This window comes from Pocillopora verrucosa, chromosome 5, assembly GCF_036669915.1.
Source record: "Pocillopora verrucosa isolate sample1 chromosome 5, ASM3666991v2, whole genome shotgun sequence".
NCBI lineage: Eukaryota > Metazoa > Cnidaria > Anthozoa > Scleractinia > Pocilloporidae > Pocillopora > Pocillopora verrucosa.
The window spans coordinates 978,993-1,000,474 of NC_089316.1; the positions used below are offsets into that span (position 1 = coordinate 978,993).

The window sequence follows — 21,482 nt, forward strand, 5'->3', positions numbered from 1 at the left end:
ATTCCAATATATATTAATTCGAAGTACCTCACATGCGAGCACATGTACGGATGTTGATTATTGCGTACGATAAGTTATTAGATTTTATTACGAAACGGCCGAGGGTACAAACCGACCGATAACAAGTAACCAAGTCGAGATAACTTTTTAGTTTTGCATATGATTGGTTGAGAGAGTGGGGCGAGTTCTCTGCACCAATCACAGAGCGCTGTAAATCAGGACCAGCGAAGGATTGCTTTGGACACTCAACTGAAAATTGTTCTAATAAACCCTGTTCACATTAAAATGACGATCAAAAAAAGTTTGAATCAGATGTGAAAATAACATTATAGCAAGAGACGACATGCATGAGTCACACATGCATGTGTGCCGTGGCTTTCGTTACCAAGTCCATGCAATTCATACTATCGGACAATTTGAAATTAATCACAAACTGTTCATAACTAGGGAAATTTTAGGACTGGGGACATAACACAAAAAATTGAAATCGTCAGCTATAAAACTCACTTCTGTGACTTTTTCGAATCTTGAATTATATTTTGGACCATGGCAGTCACGAACTGCGAGATTAAAACGGTAGATGTTTACCGAAGGGTTGAGTACTGAGAGAGGCAAACTTTGAACAATTGACGAAGATTACGGACTGCAGACAAAAAATTTTGGACTGTGGACCACGGACAGTAAACTGCAGACTGCAAACAGTGCACGGCGGACTGACACCGTCAACTTCAGACCTCTGTTTGTGGATTGTAGACCGAGGACTGCGGGCTGCGAACTGAAAAGTATGGACTGTGGACTGTGGACTGTGGACTGTGGACTGTGGACTGTGGACTGTGGACTGTGGACTGTGGACTGTGGACTGTGGACTGTGGACTGTGGACTGCGGACTACAGACTTCGGACTAACGGGTACGGACTGTGGATACGTGTTATCGTCAGTTATGAAAGTATCACTAAAAGTAGTCATGACGTCAATAGATGAATATCTTGGTAAATGTCTGATTCATAACTCAATAAAACTATCGATGTTTGCACACAGCTTTTCATCTTATTTGCTAAAATATCTGAAATGAATGTGGTTAAAAAAAGGATAGGACGCAGGCCAGAAGGACTGGAAACGAGCGTTCTGTAGTATTTTCCATAAAAAAAACCAAAGGATTAGTCCGTTTTGGCTGTGTTGGGTCCCAATAGGGCACTACTGTCTAAAATCCGGCAATAGTGTCTAGTATCAGACACTACTGTCCATAATCGGACACTGGTGTCCAAAATTGAAAAGCGGTGTCTTAGGTCAGACACTAGTGTGAAAGATACGACATTAGTGTCTATCATTAGATACAAGCGTCTAAAATGGACTCTAGGGTCCAAAATCGGAAACTAGTGTCTAAAATCGAATTCTTGTGTCCATATCCGGTCACTAATGTTAAAGATTGGACATTAGTGTCTAAAATCGGACACCAATGTCCAAAATCAGACAGGAGTGTTTAGAATCGGACTTTTGTGTCTAAATTTAGACAATATTGTAATACAAGTGTCCAAAATCAGACCCTAGAGTCTAAAATTGGACACTGGTATGTATTTTCGGACAATAATGTTGAAAATCGGTCATTAGCGTCAGTCAGACACAAGTGTCTTTAATTGCACAACAGTAACTATAATCGGACGCTAGAGTCTAAAATCAGACACTAGTGTTTAAAATTGAACAATTGTTTCCAAAATTGGGCGATGGAGTGAATAAAATCAGACACTAGGGTCCAAAATCGGACTCTTGTGTCTGAAATAGAACACTGGTATCTAAAATTGAACACTTTTGTCCAAAATCGGACACTTGTGTCTAAATTAGAACACAAGTAAAAATAATTCGATACTAGTGCATAAAATCGGACTTTAGAGGGTAAAATCGAACAATAGTGTGCAAGATCGGTCACTCGTTTTCAAGGTCAGACACTTGTGTCTATAATTGAGCACTACTCTCTAAAAAACAGACCCTAGTGTTTGATATCAGACTCCAGCATCCAAAATCGGACAGGAGTGTTCAAAATTGGACACTGGTGTCTAAACTCAGACAATGGTGTCTAAAAGCACACCAGTGTCTCAAATCGGTTAGCAGTGACTAAAACTGGACATTGGTGTCTAAAAACGAACACTGGTGTCGGACACTGGCGTCTCAGATTGGTCACTAGTATCTAAAATCGGAAATTAGTGTCCAAAATAGAACATTCGTGTTTAAAATCGGACATATTAGTTCGATTAGGTGGGGAAACACAAATGAGATAATAATAAACCAAAAACGAATAAGGATGGCTAAGGATGGAGAAGATTGACGAGGATTTTGAACGATAAACATGTAAATCAAAGTTAATATTATGAGATGCAGAAATTGAGACAAATTGAGACGTATCTCTTTTAGAAATCCTAGGAGAGGCACAGTAGTCTAATGGTCAGTGCATTGACCTCCGCGTCGAGAGGCTCGGGTCCAAACCTTGGCCGGGCTTTGTGTTCTTAGGCAACACACTTTACTCTCATAGTGCCTCTATTAAGGGCACACTTAATTTGGAGCCTCGCTCTGTTGTGTGTCCTGGATCTTCATGGTGAAAGCGATTAAAAAAAAAGAAAAGAAGTCCCTTTCCCGCTTGTTTCCAAATCATACCTAGGAAGGAGGTTGTCTTTCAACCATAACTATTGTTTAGTCAATTTGTTTGAAACTTGATCAATTACATAATGATAATAATAGTAAATATATAACAATGATAGATGAGGTAACAAGAAATAGAAGTTTTCACCAACAAACCAACATGCGGGCTTATGGCATTGGAAAATTTCCTCCCAGAAGCAGAAAGGAGAGTGGGTCCTTTATCAGCTTTGTCTGTTGACTGAGCGGAAATAGTTTGTCTTGCTTGTTACGGCGTATTAATTCCTTTTCTAAAACGCCTTCTTCCCTTGACCGGCCAATAAGGGTAAAGAAGACTCTGTGGACGATATTTGTCTCACAAGAGAAAGCTGACTCTGATGATGACATTTGACTCTAATGATGACTTCCGCCCAGGATATCGATATCTTCTGAGGAATACGCTCACCCGGACGATCAAACCAATATACACTATTACATGTCACTCCCGGGGTCAAACTATTTATTATAGTGCTGAAGATGTTTGTAAATGTCACACTATTGTTCCTGGGACATGAAACATACAGGTTTCTCTGCATTTTAGCGATTGAAATACAACTTTCAATTTTTTTGCCGTTGCTGAGCTTTCAAGGACGAATTTTGATGTTCAAAATATGTCTTCGGTAATGTTACCTACTGCGGAAAACCTCTCCGTCTACGAATTTTCCAAGGCTCCTACATGTAAAGTAGAGCTAACGCAGCGGTCAAACGTCTGTGCACATGCGAACGTTATAATGATTGAGTGGCATGTTTCAGGCTTTCAGAACCAAATTATCTTACACGAGTTCCAAACAACCTCATAAGCCAGCAATTCACGATGTTTTAAAAGTGTATAACTTTCTTAATAAAGCTCAAAACAGAATGGTAATTAATAATTGAATAACCTTTGGGTTCAAAAAGTCTCGAGTTTTTCTTTACCCTGGTTTTGTTTCCTTTTATACAGTTATCTATGAATGTCTCAATTATCTTTCGCTTACTTTACGAGACAGCGGCGATTGTTTGTTACGTTTTCCTTTGAAATTTTGCGCGGGAAATTAGTGCGCGGGCGGCCAAAATTAAACGCATGACCTACCTACGTTTGACCGCTGTGTTGCGTTGTTGTTGGTTCATGGGCTGGCACGCGAAATTTCGTAACACACGCTAACAATTCAAAGGGACAAATGCAAAGGACTGAGGAAGGACTGAGCCAGGAAAGAGTGACTCTTAAGCATTGCCCTTTGTCAGACTCAGACCAAACATCGTTGAATTCATTCGATGACATTGACTTCCGCTCAGGTTTTCGAAACGTCAGTCACCGCTTTCGACAACAGTCCCTCCCAGGACTATTCTCCTACGGACGATCAAACTGCACGATCCATATGTAACAGTTAATGATATCAGATTAAAGTCTTTGGGTCATTTTCACACTGAAATACAACCTCTCCAATTGAATAAAAGCTCAACAAAAGTGCTTGCATCTCAGCTGGTGACAAATTAAAACTAAATGAAAATCCTGTCCCTGAACTCGAAGTTCATTGTTTGAAACTAAGCGCAAGATTAACGAATAAATCACGCGATTAATAATCAGACCAACTTTAATTTATCAATCTTTCTTTCAAATAACAAGAAGGGTCCAGTGAACTTTTGACTTGGAACAAATAGTGATACAGATCTTTGTGTTAAGCCTAGAAAATGGGATTTACTCAAACAAACCCTCCCTTATTAATCTGGGTCCAGTTGTTGAGAGAATAAACAACACTTTCCAGCGGACAAATCGCTATCGAGATGATGACTGCTGAGAAAACGTACAGCGCGATCTATCGGATAAAGATCTAACCAGTGGATAGCGTTATCCTGCAAACAACCGGGGCCTATTCGTCTGATCTATAAATTAGTAAACACAAAACTTTCGACTTATTAACCTCGAAAGTCAATTAAGATGGCAGCCGTAACTTAAGAAATTAATTAAACTAGTTTTGGTTATATTATTTTGCAGAATTTCCCCTCCTCTTTTAATTACTGTCGTCAAAAGAAAGAAAAAGGAAAGCCAAACTCGTCGGATGTTTATTATGCAACATAAAGGGACTTATAGATCAGCGTCTTAGAAACACGTTTTAATTAAAAATTGCAGTAATCGGAAACAACTTTCTTGATTACTTTTTTGTTTCGCTCTACGAGCGAAAATTAGAATAGATTTTGCGTTTTGTTTCGTTACGAAGTTTTCTGGATTTTGCCCAAAAATTTATAACAATCTTCTCAGGTTTTAAAGAGTTTGCTGAGCCGAAAATCCTTCGCTAAAAGAGCGTGATCTTTGTCAAAAGATATACAAGTACTTAATAAAACTTATCACGTGTATCATTAAGAAGTCAATATCAACAACTTGCCAGGCAAACCACGCTTGGTAATTTGCAAATCATGCACTTGACCAAGCTTGACTGATTTTGAGTTCTACAATTTATCATCATTTACTGAGTGCGTAAATCTCGCTGTTTTAGATACAATTTGTTGTAGATCGAAAGACACTGATCTCTGTGCTAAATAGTCTTCTCCCATTGTGGAAAAACCATTCACCAGAGTAATTATGTTTACACAATGGATTAAATATGAGCGGTTATTCAAGAGCAATCAAGTGTAAGGGCTTGGTAATCTTTATGTAGCTTCTCATTCAAGCGTCAAATATTTTAAAGAGGTTATGCAGAGGAAGGAGGAAAACTAAGTACATGTCGATTAAAACATGACGGAAAGAAACTTCTAAAGACGAAGAAATCAGCATCTTTAAGGTTGAAAGACAAACTCTGTGAATTCTGAAAGGAATCATCGAAACAAACCGACCCCAAAGTAATTTTTTACGAGCAGCGCTTATGACTTGTGCCCAAGGATATTTCATAAATTAAAGTAAGCGCGGGTTTTTTTGTGACCTAAAAGTTACTATGTATCCCAATTTTATTTTGCTCGGTAGGGGGTAGTAATATTCTATACTTTACTTCGACATAATATTGTATTATTTTTTTGCCCATTATAAGTACACCACAACACATTCAGTATTCCATTCATGATTTTCAAAAACAATCATTTTAATTATCGTCTCTATCATATGTATATTTGCCAGTTTCAGCTGTTTATGTTTTCAACATAACATGCAGAAATATCACAATAAGTAAATGCGCCTTCCGTTTGAAATTTAAACGGATATAAAGGGCACCAAACATTTTTTCCCATTTTTTTTTCTTTACTGAATTCGCTGTTGTTTTTCTACCTTATAGCAGCGTATAACACGAAGTTAAAAGTCTCAATGAAATTAGATGCAGTAATTGAAACACATACATGAAAAGGCACAGTTATAAACCATTTGATGCGTAAAAGTTCAGATGGCTCTCTAGATTTGTAAGACAAATCCAACGCTGTTTCTCGGGCAACATATCAGTTATTTCGACGCTTGTTTACTGACTTCAAAATATCTTTCAAAAACCACGTTCGATATATTTACAAGCTTAAGGTGTCCAAAGTCGACATCTATCTGACAATATTAACAATAAAATGCAACCTTCTCACCGGAATTATCGAAGATTAAATACATAATTACTCAGCAACAATGAGAAAATCTAGCTAGTTTATAGACCTGTAAAACGTTAGAATTTCTTCAGCTCAAATGCGGTTTGTGTTATTTCCCGACAGAATTTCTAACCTTTGGGCGACTGAAAACCCGTTTACAACGGGATCACCGACAATCCCGCGGGATCGTGACTTTCTTCCCCGACTCGGGCCGTCGTTACCTCGTGAATCTTCGCTGAGAGTGTCCGAGAGTGACCGGATGTAATTACAAGCGATTCGAAGTATTTCTAGCTTGGTCACGCGCCGCTTGCTTTGCGGAACTGGTAAACATTTCTTGAGGCTTTCTAATGCTCTGTTCAAAGACCGCATTCGACGCCGTTCTCGATCGTTGGCGCGAAGACGGCGCATTTTTTTCAAAGGTTGTCCGCGGCCTTGTCGTGGGCAAACATCACCGTCGTAGGTTCCCGTGGTCTCAGTATTTTCCAGCGTGTTATTACCCAGACAGATTTCATCCAGCACCTCCAAGGTTGTAGGCGTACTGTCCTGAAGCGTTTGGCCTGACGCTTGGCATTGTGGAGTTTTGTCGTACGAAAAGGTAGATAATTCATGGTATTGCACGGTGGTAGCTGTTGAAGGATACTCTGTGTCTCTGTACTTGACGATCGAATTCAGCTGCTCATCTGTGAGGCCAAAACCGACTCGACTCTCGGGGGCGAAGCCATCGTTCAGAAAAGCACCGTCAAAGGCCGGTTCGTTGTAAAAACTTCCGTGAAAGATATCTTCCATTTTAATCTACGAGGTTTAAAAACGGACCATTATATCGAATAAATACGACGAAAACCTTGTCAACTTCAAACAGAGAAGGCTAAAAAACATATCGAAACATAATGCACTAGGTAAGAAATGAACATGAAAATTTATATCACGATGAAGAGAGAAATAAGAAACCTTACCCACTACCCGGTGCCTCACTGTGTGTATTATCAAATGAGCAAGATTTTTATCTCACGTGCCCCTTTTATTTAGTCCCTGTACTACCTGTGTGTCTCATGTATACAAAGGAGCGACGGCATAATCACAAAACCAATTAGTGAGAACGTTTGCATTAACGCGCACCGGCTCGGATGCTGACATGTCCGTTAACAACAAAATAACACTGCAATTCAAACGAGCTTCCTCGCGAGCCGGGGATAAAAGAAATGTCTAAACATTGTTTTAATGTGACTTGATTTCCTAGAGTGTGATGCCGCTTCTTTTTCTTTCAATAGGTGAGAGACCAGCGAGGGTTGTAGGAAGCTATCTATCAAGCATTGAACTTTTGTACAATAATTCCGTAAAAAAAACTTCTCCGAATATAAAAGAATTTTTTCTCAATAATAAAACAAAAGTGAGCATGCTTTTCAATGTCCGAACTATTGTTCGCGAAGGGTACTTTTATTAAATCAGCTCAATTAATAAAAGAAATTCAAACCACTTTCGTTGCAAAATCCTCCAAGAAAAACTCTTCTCCTTGTTTGCGACTAATACATGGAAAATCTACGAGTCAAATTTAACTTGATAACAACTACGCATGCGCGGATCTTTTGGTTTTCCTAACCAACTCATAAAAACGGCGCGAAAAATAACTGTTTTTTAAGGGTGCGGGTATGATTTTAAACTCACAACATGAAATTCAAATTCTTTCTCGTCCTCTAAGAAGAATTTATCCACATGTTTTTGTCAATGGCAGGGCTTAAATCTAATTTGCATTTCGTCGAATATTTAAATTTGGATGGCGACACGAGATGGGAGGATTGTTCGTGTTGGAGCGAAAAACGCGATCCACTTTCCGTTATCGTCCTAAATTTACGGAAATGCGCTGAAATTAACTTTTCAAAGGATTCTTGGGAATTTAAACACATCTTTGAGTCGCCGACACACTCCTATTAATGAACTTAACGTCAAAATAACTGATTAAAATAACAAAAATGAACGAAAATAGGGGCCTTAGAAAACCTAGTGTAATCCATTGTCACTTGAAAAAACTGCCATAGCCCGATATTTTATTCGCCTTATTTTCACTTTAAAGCCTCTTAACTGCAAAGAAGCCGTTATCGTCGACAATATTAAAGGTCCAATATTGCACTCGTGCTGAGATGTGCTCCAAGAGTGTTCTTCGTAGAGGGGTGGTGTTTATCACATCGTAGAGTTCACGAAACGGAACATTTTCGCTTTCTATCGCAACATGTTTTATGAAAAAGAGCCTTTTGTTTGAGCGTAACAAAAGCTGCATGTCTTGATGGTGAATAATTGATATTTTCAGTGGCGGGCTCTGCTTTACCATCTTCCTTTTATCTCTCAATACAAAACCGTTTTAGGGCGGAGGACCTGAGCGATTGTCCTTACACGTTTTGCCCATCTGACGAGTCATTTTTCTCTGTCTAATAAACATTGTTATTAGGATGTGCACGGAATTTGATCAACAATGCCTGGCAATTAATAAAGCTCGACAAATCTGTTCATTTCTTAGGTAACCCGGCTATAATGACACGAGCTCACAATATAGGCCACGTGTGGGATTCTCTAAGCATCTTCAACACTTCAGGCCTCAATGTGAAGAGCTTTGCTCCTCCTGTGTGTAAATCTGATCCTTAATCCGTAGATTACGCTAACACACTATGCTTTTATTCGCTTGTGTCTTTGCTATTTATCTTTCCTTAATCAAAAAATATAATAAACGTTAAACAGGGGGCAAATGGGGTAAAAACAGCTCGCCCTACTTCACAGGGTAGAGATTTTTTGGACTTGAGAGAAAATGAGGGGTAAAATGAGATATGGGTTTGACCATTTTAGGTATACATTTTATTTTATAGCATCCGCAGTTAAGGAAATATTATGGAAGTTGTTGTTGCACCCCACTAGAACAGAAACTGCTCCAGCAGGTCCATAAATCAACGTATTTACCAGCATCAAATATCTAATTACCCATTTGATATCATTCTACTCCTAAATGAACGGCTGAAAACATTGTCAGTGACGCTTCATTATCAAACAAAGGCACACGCCCCGCAAAATTAGCCGATTTAGTGAGATATTTATCGGGTCACTCAACACATGTGCAAAGGAAGACTAGTCAAACATAGCAACAAACATTCAAATCAATTCTAATCACAAAACCTCGAGGCCCTTCAAAACGTTTTCTGATAAACGTTCTTGGAGCTCATTTCCGTTTGAATGACTTGATGACGTTGTCTCTTGAGAAAAGCCCGAATGCTTCCTCGAGTATAACGCACGTGGATGAGTCAACGTAATTTAACTCGGCAAACAGATAAAATCGCAGAACAAAGAACAAAATGAGAGCTGTAATGCTGCATCCGAAGGAAACACTTGCCCACGTACCGAAGGTAACACTTGCACACGTTTTGATATCTGCGAAAGGTCAAAGTCTCCATATTTTAACAACCATCCTTTCTCGCTCTCTTTATCTCCTTCGTCTTTAGTGTTTTCAGATCTGTCTAAAATATTATTGGTTTCCTTTAGGCGATAGACTGAAATTTAGCACGACACGAAAAATCATTTTGTAATGTCCTTAATCTTTTGATTTCTGCATCCTAAAGACAGCTGATAAAATCTCACCACACAATACTTATACTTCGTGAGACTTCAGGTGGTGAGGATTAGCAAAAGTTATTACTAATAAATCTTAATTGTCGGAGGTAATTCTGCTGAGGAGAGAGAACTAATAGTATGAATAAAACAAAGTCAAATTAAAACTGTGTCAAAATCACACTAAATTTTCAGTACAAAAACAAGTTAGAGAAACTTACAAACAAGTGATAAAAACCAAGTAATAAAAACCTGTAACTGTTTGTTTGTTTTTCTGCTCTCTACCATTGGCTTGGAAAACTGGCGTCACTTTTTCAACCAATCAGATGCAAATTCTAAACCAATTATATTCTAATTCTAAGCCAATCACGGCTCGCATAGTCATGTGCATTTTCCTGCGTTTGGCACGCATTTTCTTTGAGTTTATATATTCGATATCTAGTGGTCATCCTTTGGGTTACGATAGTAGTGGTTTGGTTAAAGCTAAACTGTCGAAAGTACTCCACCACATAGAAACGTTCATTTTTTTCCTCTTTTTTGATTCATTCTGAAAACCCCGGCAAAAAAAGTGTAATAAAAAAAGTTTAAGAAAGTATAATTCAGGTAAACCAAGTATTTTACCGGGCTTGATCTAGTAGAGGTATGTTAAAAATATTTTACTTGAATTTATTGCAGGTCTATGTATCCCGGGTCGTTTGACAAACATTTAGGGGGTATTCCAGGTATTCAGATTCTATCAGCGAGCTGAGTTTACAATAAAGTGTATATGAGTTTATAATAAAGTGTGAAACCGGTGAAGTTAGCCAAAGCCTCGAGGTAATTTACAGTTTAGCCTGCTTTAGGTGCAAATTCCTGACCACGGTCGAGGGTACTCCCTAAGGGTATTCCCTAAGAGTACTCCCTAAGGGTATTCCCTCAGAGTACTCCCTAAGGGTACTCCCTAGCGGTACTCCTCTAAGGAGGCGGAGTAAGGGGTTAGGGGGAACTTCAGCCGACCACAAAACAAAATGTTGGCGAGGGCCGGCAGAACATGCCCACCATTGCCTATCGGTAAGGACTCTGTACTTTTGAAAAAGCAGCATAGAGCTGACTTGGCGAAATATTCAGTTTCGTGACTTCTTCAAAATCCCTTTATCAGGAACTTGCTTAGCGAAGTAGTATGTTGTAACAAATAAATCACGGACATGCTGAACACTATTAAGATTGCAAAGAAGTTTGCTTGTGCCAGCAGCTGCGCGAAGGATGTTTTCAGGAAGTAGAGTGAGAGATGCGTTTTTGTTTCCCCACGAAACAAAACACTCCACCGTCTTTGCTTTTTTTTTTTTTGTGACCTCAGTTAACATCATTTCTAAACTTGCTATACTCCTAAAGTTCCCGTTGACGATAACGTTCGTTTAGCCGTTTCAAAACGCCCGAAATCATAGCATCGCTAAATCGACTCTTCTAAGGGGTAAAGGCAGTGCGCCAGTTCCTCCGAAACGAGTAATGAGGTTCTACCGTCTGTCTCAATGTAGTCACTTCTGATATGGGTTACATCCTTACGACAGCATATTGTCAGTCTTTTTCAGGTTATGAGGTCGACTGGTTTCGCGTCACATTATGCAGCATCACTGCAATTTGTTTAAATTCTCATCAAAATCCTGCATGCATCAAACTGAAATAGTTATTAACACTTTTAAAACTTTCAGTCGTGACTTACTCAAGTAGCATACGTGATGTAACTGGAACACTGTGTGTATGCTGATTGGTCAGAAGCCTATATTTTATCCACTAGTAAACTCGTTACTATTTTTTGAAAGCAATAGACTGCGCATTCTATTGGTTTTACAGGCGTAATAACCCCTCTCAGTGATGTTGGGACAACACTCAGTAAAATTGTAAACTTTAAGCTTCGGCTCGCGTGGGTTTTCAAATGTGCCGTGAATAACTTGCGGGTCTATTGCTTAATAAACTGATATTGAATGATTTAGATATGAATGAGATAAAACAAAAAAAGAGATATCTATAAGGCGCCAAGTTTGTTTCAACGACATGCATGCATTTCTTATATTGGTTTCAGTCCACCTTACCGCCTTGGCCGATATTACAGCTGATGTTTTGACCCAGTAAATTTTTGATAGAAAAGTTTCCGAAATAACAATTTTTTAACGATTTTGACAAAGGGAAAGGAAAAAGAAAGTAGATACTTGTCGCAAGAGGGAGATCTAGACGAAGTAAAATCCGAGTCTTTCGCCAGGATTTAAAGTTGAACCTTAGATCTCCCGATTTCGCGGCGGGATGTTCTGTGAACAAAGCTACCAAGAATTGAAAGGAAAATGTAGTCAATCTAATCACAAGCGTAGTAGAAATATAAAAAACTGAGTTCCTATAAGGAATCCAACCCTAGCCTTCAGGAAAGGTTCCGCGCTCCAATGCTCTACCGATGAAACTGTTGAGAACTCTGTGGTGCGCTGGGCCATTACTACACGGCACGTGTTCTGAATACAGCTGAAGAAAAATAGCCAATCGGGACATATATCAGATCCATATGCGACAAGAGTTCTAAACACTTCTAGGATTTGCAAAGGATTTGATGTCGTGAAAATATAGAAAAGCAATAAGATAAGAGAAAAGGGGAAATAAAGAAAAGGAATTAATGAAGAATTGAATGAACAAATGAATGAACGAAGAGTAATTTAAAAACTGGGAAAGGAATGAAAAAAGGGCAAATACTTTTTATGGTCTCAAATCGATTCAATAACACCAAAAAAATTCTTGATTAGGAGCTGCTTCCCTTAAACTGAGTGAAAACCGCCCGATTGATGGGTAATTCAGTTTGAAGAAAAAAGCTCTAAATAAACATGTAAAATATTCTTATTTCTCATAATAATAAATGCACACTGGCAAGAAAATAAAAGATGACCAGTCACGGCTCACGGCTCCACTATAATAGCTGAAGCCCTTTTGCGCAAAGGAGATTTTAAATAATTCCTAGATCCGTTGAGAGATTCAATTTTCCAGCCACGAAGGACTTATCAAGCAAGCGAACGAAAGAGGGAGCGAGCAAGAAAACGAGCGAACTAACGAACGAACGAAGAAAGAAACGAACGAGCTAACGAACGAACGAACGAACGAACAAACGAAAAGACGAACGAACGAACGAACAGTCGAAGGACGAAAAGAGCCTATACCGGCCTCTCCCTCCTAACTCAACGTGTTGGAAAAAATGTATTCCGGGGAAGATTGGAGACGACATTATTCAAGATGGCGGTCGAAGCGAGTTTTCCAATCTTTGTAGTCGATGCATTCACCGACAAACCTTTTGGCGGGAATCCAGCTGCTGTATGCCTCGTGGGATCAAGGGTAAGAAACTTTCAATAGCAACAAGCGTGAGATTGGGCTAGGAAGACGATTGTGTGACAATATCATTAAATTCGCCTTGAATCAGGTCACTTGAACTTGCCTCTTTCAATACGGAAAAATAAAAGTGAATTCACCGGGTTGTATTTACGTTTTGCCTCTATTCTTTTCCCCCTGAAAACTGGGACCTGAAAAGCATTTTGCTTCGAAACTTTTGGGAAGGGATTTGCACCAAAACTGACTCGTTTCCCACCCTCAGAATTTAAGGATGACAGGAAGTTGGTTGGGGGTTGTTCAATTCAAACAGCAAACGTATTATGCCTTAAAAGAAAAACTTTCCTATTATTTTCTTTTACCTAAAATTTATCATGTGGCTTGAGAATTGAGAGGATTGATGGGGGTCTTAAATTTAGAGTGTGCTGGTGTAAAATTGACCGCATATGTACACTGTATCTCTTAATTCCAATTACATTACTACAAAGTGACACTTAATTAACCCCTTCACTGCCTACATGACATACTCAGTACATCGAAAGTTATGACAGTAACAGTCAAATCTCCAGCATTGGAAATGTAAAATAATCTGGCCTCCAAAGCTCAAAACTAGTTAAAAACTCTTGTAGCGCTTGTAGCGACCAAAACAAATATAGTTTATAAGATCCCAAGGGGTGTCACTCCAAGACGCGATTAACAAGGTGTTTAGGAGCTATTTTTACAGATCGAGATTGAAGAATAACAGACCGAAGTTGACCGTTCACACAAATCTTCAATCCTGCAAGCAATCGACCACAAACCACAATCAACGATCAATCTCACAATCAATCAGTCAATTGTAAACTGCAACAATAATACAACGAAGTTCTATCAATCTATTGAAATGTTGCGAAATACATAATCAAAAATAGCGTGTAAAAAACTGGGCCTTTATGCTGATAACAAGATTATAATGACAATGAACAATACAAATACCCCAATAAATCAGAACAAACTATGTCAAAGGACAAAAATTTCGGTACAAATTATTAAGAATTTTGGTGGCTGGTTAACAGCCCATTGTTCTTATATGTAAATGGTGGGCTTTCACTTGCATCTGATACAATTTTGGCCTTTAAATCTCAAATCAATTGAAAATATGGCAATACAACAAAATATCTGTTTGTATACTTTTGCCCAATGCTGGAAAACTAAACTTAGAAGAACAAAGTTACAAAAGTACTTACATATTGGTCTCGCTTATGCCAAAGGTTTAAGAAACAAAAGGACGAGAGTTTACCAAGGCTACTCAAAAACTTACAAAGAACTGATTACAGGGACACTAAACTCGCTTTTATATGTGTGTGGTGACCTTGGAAGGTCCGATTACAAAACCAATAGAAATATATATACCTATATATAATACATACATATATATATATATATATATATATATATATATATCTATTTCATAACAATAGAAATATAGACCAACAGATAAACAATGCAACTATGTTGGTATCTAGGATCATTCTGCTATTATTGAACTAATCAATAATCAATTTAATAAAAATGAGCTTCTGGCTAGTGTCCTTAACATTTCTAAAAAACAATAAGTCAATTTGCATTGGCACAGGACTTTTTGGTGATGGCAGTCAAGGGGTTATGGAATTTTTCTCAATTAAAAAAAGATATGTACTCACATTTAATTGTGGGAAATTGTAGCAAATGCTGTTGGAAAGTGCTCAACACACGAGTGTAGAGCGAAATACAGTTCAAAATGACTAAAATGAAATTCCCTGTAACTCTGAGTTTCATGCTTACGCACTCGTCAGTGTCTGTCTGATGAGTGCGTAAGCACGAAACTCAGAGTTACAGGGAATCATGCGTGTTTCATTGTAGTCATTTTGAACTGTGCTCATATTTAAAATTGTTTTATTTATGGAATCTATGCAAGTGAGGTTGTTCTCTTTTGAAATTTCAAGTGCACCATTATCTTCTTCCACTGGTGTAATTTGCAAATTGATGTGTACCAGTAATTTTTATTGAATTAATTTGTTCTAACAAGCAGCAATTAGTGATGACATCTTGCAAAAAGTTGCAAAAGAAATTAACTTATTGGAAACAGCCTTTATCCTGGAAAAAAATGAACCTGACACATATTCAAAAGGTTAGGTTCACCAAACCCAACTGAGTTTTACTTAAGCTTAGATTCCATCTGCTTTTGTCTTAAATTTAGGAATTAAGTGACAACACCATGCAAAGGATAGCAAATGAAATGAATTTGTCTGAAACTGCTTTTATCCTCCAAAAAACTGAGCAAGACACATACTCGAAAGGTTAGGAATAATCACAGCAAATAGCATCCATTTAACTAAGTTAGTCCTTCTTCTTGATCCCTTTGACCCTACAATGGACCTTCATCTAATTTCTTCTTATGTCACCTCTGAATCACACCTTGAGGTCACAAGAATAAAGGAAATGATCAACTACAGAGGCTCTTGATAGTCAGGCAAATTCTCCTCATCAGCACCTGAGGAAATGTAGGAAGAACAGTATGGAGAATATGCATATTGATGTTAGGGTGTGAACAGTTATTGTCCTGGACACATGTGATGACTTATTTTATCCTCTTGTTAAATATCCAAAACGTGTGCATTACCTTAAGTTAGTTTTCCTCTGTTCTTTTACGTCATTACTATATCTGTTCATAGTAAGCATTTTCATGTATTGGACATAACTGAACGTAGAAACATTGTTTGAAAATCTACCTTTATGGCTGAAAATTACAACATATTTTGAGAGCAAACTGATTCTGGTGAAACACGAATTAATCTTAGTGTAAGTTTTGTATGACCTGAACTTTTTCACCTCTCTGCCTATGTTGTATACTGAATTCTAATTTTATATATTGTAGGTTCCTGTTTTGGTCTTCGTTGGTTTACCCCAGCATGTGAAGTGCCTTTATGTGGACATGCAACTTTAGCCTCAGCAGCTGTTTTGTTTAACTCCATAGGTGAGGTGTAACTCTCAGAAGTGATTAACAAGTAACTTCTCCCTACAATACCCATGCACTATCCAGCAAACAGGTAATCAGAATACTTAAATCTATCAGGTAGAAGTTGTTATCATGATCTAACACCAAATCCTCATAACTTATTTACAAGGAACTGTGTAGTAGCTAAAGGGGAGAATTAACAATCAGATCTTAGGAGTTAAAGGGTTAAGAAAGTTGTGGTTTTAATAAAAGCTTGTTACTGGCCATCTACCATCCTCTTTGGACCTCTTATCCCCTGGGTAGCCTGTGAGCTGGGGTACCTGTGGGCTTTCACACTTGTAAGTGAGTTATAAGCTGGCAGGGAGTCTCAAAACAACAACCTCACTCTCAGGGTCTTAGTTCTACCCTTCCTTTACCAAAGGAAGGAAATAAAGAGAGACCTGGGAATGAGGTTGTTGAAACAAGAGCCTCCCAACTTGTCATTTATTTTCAAATTTCCTATGTTTATCCACAAACACAGCATTCTGACTAGTCAAGAATAACAGGCAAATAACAGGTGTCATTACAGCACTCTTTTTATTTGCCCTAAAAATAAAAGCTGAAAATTACATTTCGAGGCTTCCATAATTTTATTATTAGTTTCAGCTTGGTAATTTGTTAATATGTAATCATGAAATCATTGAACATACCCTTACTAGGTAATGCAAATGCTGAAGTAACATTCGAAACATTAAGTGGGAAATTAACGGCAAGACAGGAAGGTAGGAGTCCTATTTGATGTAAAAGGCTAACTAAAAGTGCACAGTTAGATACTTTGGTTTTCTTAAAGAAGTTCAAACTTGATGATATAAATTGTCCACCGTAGAGAGTTTGTAAAGCTGACATTCCAAGCACTAGCCCCTTGTCAAAGCAAATGTCTACAGTAATTTTCTGGTCCATCAAAATAATACTAGAAAGTTGCATTGGGTAATACTAGTGGTATTTATTATTTGCAAGATCTTAAAATGAAATTGACAAGTCGAATCTAATTGTGCTCTTAATGAATTTGGGCAAGAATGTTGCAGCTGGCAATCATATTTTAATTTCCTTTTTTCTTTTTCTGTTACAGGTTCATCAATTTGTTTAAACTTCCCTTTGAACAGCTGTGAACCATTACCTAAAGTATGTGTTAATTTCATTGTGTTTATGTACAGCATAGGGTACCAAATTCACATCTGGCCTTGAATGTTAAAAATTAACATTATCTTAAATTTTGTTTATTTGCCACTAATATGAAAAGTGGGATACTCTGTCTGGGAATTTTTTCATGAAAATTCAAGTTAGAAAATTCCTACCAACCAATATTGTCTATAATTGGGTATAGCATAATATTTATGATTATTGTAGCAGCTGTTTTGTGGGAGAATCAAAACTTGTTCAACTAGTTTGTTCAAAGCATGTTCTCACCTTAAAATCAATCGCTTACATTTCATTTATGTCAGGAAGAAGCAATGAAGAGATTAGTTAAAGCAGGTAAACAACTTTTTCTTCAACAATTTTTACAAGAGACAGGGAGAAGCCCATTTTGGTCTGGGTGTTATACCTCTAAAAGTTAAGTCTTGGAAACTGCTGGTTCTGAAGCATCAAGTGACTCAAATACTACCACTCCATCTGGATGGAACACCATCACATCCCATGTTACCTCCAACCCCACCCACCCCCCCCCCCCCATTTCTTGTATTTCAACCGGTTTTCCTGACATTTTCCAAAACTCCATTTTCACTCCATGGCCCAGAGGCCTGGTGAGAGTGAAGGGCCTTAGAAATTTCAACCCTTCAAAATAACGAAGTCAGAAAGGGAGGTGTCTGGAACAGCAAAGCCGTGACCACAAGTAATCTACGGTCTCTCAATCTAACAAGCCTATCATTCATTCTGTTCACTGTAGGAAGGAAATAGGTCAAATAAGCAAAATTTACTTAACTAAAAATACTTATTAGAAGATAAATCAGTAACTGAAAATTGTTATCAGTTGTAGGTGACCTAAAGGTAAAAGACGTAGAATACTCCAAGACAACCAAGAAACTTCTCTTGTGTTTGGAGCCTTCATTGACAAGGTCAGGTCATGGAATAAGAATTAAAAAGAACATAAAATTACTTACATAAAATTAGGAAGTGTGGGCTAAGGGGCAAACCTCGTTACACAATTCGACTACACGTTTGTCTTATTGAGGCTACACTCAGTCATTGAATAGCATTGTATTTCTGATAAATCTTTAACTTTTGCTCACAGAGAAGATTTGGAAAACCTCTCCCCAGACTTCCAGGCTATGTTGTCCGCCCCCTTGTCTGGACTTGTCCGTGGTGTGATTGTAACCCTGCAGGGGACTAAGGCAAATGGGTGTGTGGATGGTAGCGGTGAGGTGTATGACTTTGTTTCACGTTACTTTGCTCCTTGGGTTGGAATATCTGAGGACCCAGTAACTGGTGAGTTTTAAAATAGCTTTTAAGGTAGTTCTATTCATTAATGTTAGTTTCCTTTTTTAACATTACAATCTTTCTTTTAGGCTCGGCACATACAGTTCTTGCTAGTTATTGGTCACAAAGACTGAAAAAAAACGATTTGTATGGTGAGTTCCATAATTCCATGTAAGGTTGTTTGAAATGTGCTGTCTGAATTTTGGAGTTAGTGACATTTGCCCGAGTTTTTAGTATACCCATTCCAAACAAAACAAAAAACAGCAAAGCTTGCCTTTTATTTGGCCTTACAAGGGTATATTTCCTGATTAGAGGGGTCAGTTTGTTGTGTAGTTTGATCCAACCCAGATGATTACAAAATTGGTGTCTTGAATCGTCGCTCTTTGAGTTTATCTTTAAAGGCTGTGTTAAGCTTGATCAACCATCCATATTGTGTTTAACTTGAAATGTCTCCCTGTCACGTTCATATCAATGTTTGGGGAAGTTTAATCTGACTTTTCTATCATATCATTTTCTTTTTTTAGCTCGTCAGTGTTCATCGCGTGGTGGAGAACTGAGAATTGATGTCAGGGAAAACAACAGAGTTGACATTGCTGGACAAGCAGTCTTAGTTCTTCAAGGAAGCATACGCTTATGACAGGTGTCATGCAACCCCAACCTTTTCGATAAATAACATAGCAAAGCAAAAGAATTGCAGTTACAGAGAACACTCGCAATATGACATACACCAATACAGAAATATTCAACCTTGTATTACAAGGACAAAACCAGGATTGTATAGTTAAGGAACACATTTCTACTTTAAGTTTTGTTTCATCAAATAAAATTCACATTACATCCTATAACTAGAGATCTTCAAGAGAATACATTCACTACAACCTTCCCACACCCTAGGTGTTGTTTCTCAGGGAAACACTTTCTGTAAACATAATTTCTTCAAAAGTTAAAACTTGTATTGTCATAGAAGTTTCTGAAACATGCACTTGTTAAGCATAAGTAATACCTTTCATTTAACCAGCAAACAGTCTTTCAGCCATAAATGATACGCTAGAGATTATCTGAGGTACCGTCAATGCCCAAACAAATGCATAAGACAACTATGACACACAAACTTCCTTAAAAAAGATTTTCAACATCTTTTTAAATTTATTTCTTATTTAGAGAAACGTGGTCAGATAATAGTTAATTATTACCAAGAAAGAGAAGAGATTTAGTTTGTTGTTTCAGTTAGTCATGCTGGAAGTTAGAGATTGCTGAGAAAGACCTTATCAGTGTTTGTCCCCAAAGGTGAAAGATACCATTGTCAGAAAGGTATATTATTTTCACTTGGCATTGCCTTGTTGCTCTCTTTTCCTTAAGATGGACCTCCCTCCCCCCCCCCCCCACCCCCTCCCTTTCAAACGTGTAGTGCTTTCAGCTTTAAGAAGATTTAAGTGGAGCAAGGAACTAAGAAGACTCATAACATTGTCAAACGTCTAACACATAACTTGTCCTACAGTAAAGTGAACTAGATTCCTAATTCCAGTACTTCTTTTGTAGCTGTTCAAATTCATCACTTGTGACAAACTTTTTCTGGTCCCTCGCAACTTGAAGCTTGGAGAAAAGCTGTTGAAGTTCTAATAACAGAAATGAGTTGTTAAATTGATGTAACTGGCCCAAAGGAACAATTTGTTGAGACAACAACAACAAATGAAATTTAAAACCGAGTTTCTCACCTTTCTTTTCTTTAGACGACATAAATAACAACACCATATCGAATCGTTCAACATGACTAAGCTCTCCCAGAATGTGGCAAGCAAGTTTTTCTTCTCCTGTTACAATAACAAAGTGATCATAGGATAAGATTATGACTCCACTCCGACTAAGGTTTCAATCCTCAATTGTTCTTGAATTAAAAAGCTAAAGTTTGTCTTTACCTTGTGGAACAACTTCCTGGCTGAGGGCTGCTATAATGCTACTTAACATTGGAGCAACAAGTTTATTACTGAGAACTGACCAAAACAAAAAAAAACGTGCAACGTCAGTAAATGACCTTCTTTGAGGACTCCTTTAAACTTTGCCTCTTGCTTTGTAATTTATATTCCCATTTTCCCTTATTCTCTTTTCTGTCCCTTTCTTAATATCCTTCTATCCTTCCCTTTCCCACATGACCTATCTCTCCCTATCAACCCCCCTTTAAATTCATTCCCTTTCTCTTCCCATTTTTTCTTTCTCGATCTGTATTCCACTTTCCTTTCATCCGTTATCGATTAACGGTTCTTATTCTTCCTTCATGTGAGCTTTTTCTGAACCCTCCTTCCTCTCTCTTACATATCCACTTCTATTTCCCATTTCTTTTTCTCCTTGTTATTCTCTAATTCTCCTTTTTTCATCCTCCATTCCCACTTCCCTTGTTTGTCTTTTAATCCCATTCTTTCCCTTGTCACTCCTCTCTCCTGGGAGACAAAAGATAGCATCAGTCATAGAAGAGGACGGGAAAGCAGCACACTCCATTATCATGAAGTAATACGCAAGGGTGAAGTATGACTTCAATGCACCAGAGGCTTATACGGCGGGAAGTGAACTCTGAAATCACAATCCTTATTGGATAGCGTGCTGAAGACCTGACACAGACAGGAGAAGGGAGATGTACCATCGTTGTACCATCCTCGGACACCCAGGGATAAGAGAAAAGGGGAAATATAAAAAAGGAATTAATGAAGAATTCAATGAACAAATGAATGAACGAAGAATAATTTAAAAACTGGGAAAAGAATGAAAAAAAGGCAAATAACTTTTATGGTCTCAAATCGATTCAATAACACACAAAAAAATTTCTGATTAGGGGCTACTTTCCTTAAACTGAGGGAAAACCACCCGATTGATAGGTAATTCAGTTTGAAGAAAAAAGCTCTAAATAAACATGTAAACTTTTCTTATTTCTCATAATAATAAATGC

The 21,482-nt window shown here is 37.9% G+C and overlaps 3 protein-coding genes across 4 annotated transcripts; 1 reads left to right on the forward strand and 2 right to left on the reverse strand.

Moving 5' to 3' along the window:
* Nucleotides 1-5,968: 5,968 nt before the first annotated feature.
* Nucleotides 5,969-7,173, reverse strand: LOC131783052 (neurogenic differentiation factor 1-like). Its single transcript, XM_059099805.2, has 2 exons — nt 7,149-7,173; nt 5,969-6,987 (listed from the first exon to the last, which is right to left on the reverse strand). The coding sequence occupies exon 2, from the start codon at nt 6,979-6,981 to the stop codon at nt 6,289-6,291; it is 693 nt and encodes a 230-aa protein (XP_058955788.1). The 5' UTR covers nt 6,982-6,987; nt 7,149-7,173; the 3' UTR covers nt 5,969-6,288.
* Nucleotides 7,174-12,975: 5,802 nt separating this feature from the next.
* LOC131783035 (phenazine biosynthesis-like domain-containing protein) lies at nt 12,976-19,389 on the forward strand. Of its 2 annotated transcripts, XM_066167255.1 has the most exons (11): nt 13,007-13,122; nt 14,729-14,781; nt 15,330-15,431; nt 16,010-16,108; nt 16,789-16,851; nt 17,199-17,251; nt 17,572-17,602; nt 18,099-18,183; nt 18,360-18,553; nt 18,634-18,696; nt 19,069-19,389. In XM_066167255.1, the coding sequence occupies exons 3-11, from the start codon at nt 15,350-15,352 to the stop codon at nt 19,179-19,181; spliced, it is 783 nt and encodes a 260-aa protein (XP_066023352.1). In that variant the 5' UTR covers nt 13,007-13,122; nt 14,729-14,781; nt 15,330-15,349; the 3' UTR covers nt 19,182-19,389. The 2 variants fall into 2 exon arrangements, with proteins under 2 accessions (XP_058955772.2, XP_066023352.1); XM_059099789.2 differs by lacking the exon at nt 14,729-14,781 and having other exon boundaries at nt 12,976-13,122; nt 15,332-15,431.
* Nucleotides 19,390-19,930: 541 nt separating this feature from the next.
* LOC136281058 (RNA polymerase II-associated protein 3-like) lies at nt 19,931-21,224 on the reverse strand. The gene is made up of 3 exons (XM_066167259.1): nt 20,461-21,224; nt 20,260-20,355; nt 19,931-20,160 (listed from the first exon to the last, which is right to left on the reverse strand). The coding sequence occupies exons 1-3, from the start codon at nt 20,507-20,509 to the stop codon at nt 20,060-20,062; spliced, it is 246 nt and encodes an 81-aa protein (XP_066023356.1). The 5' UTR covers nt 20,510-21,224; the 3' UTR covers nt 19,931-20,059.
* Between the last annotated feature and the right edge of the window lie 258 nt (nt 21,225-21,482).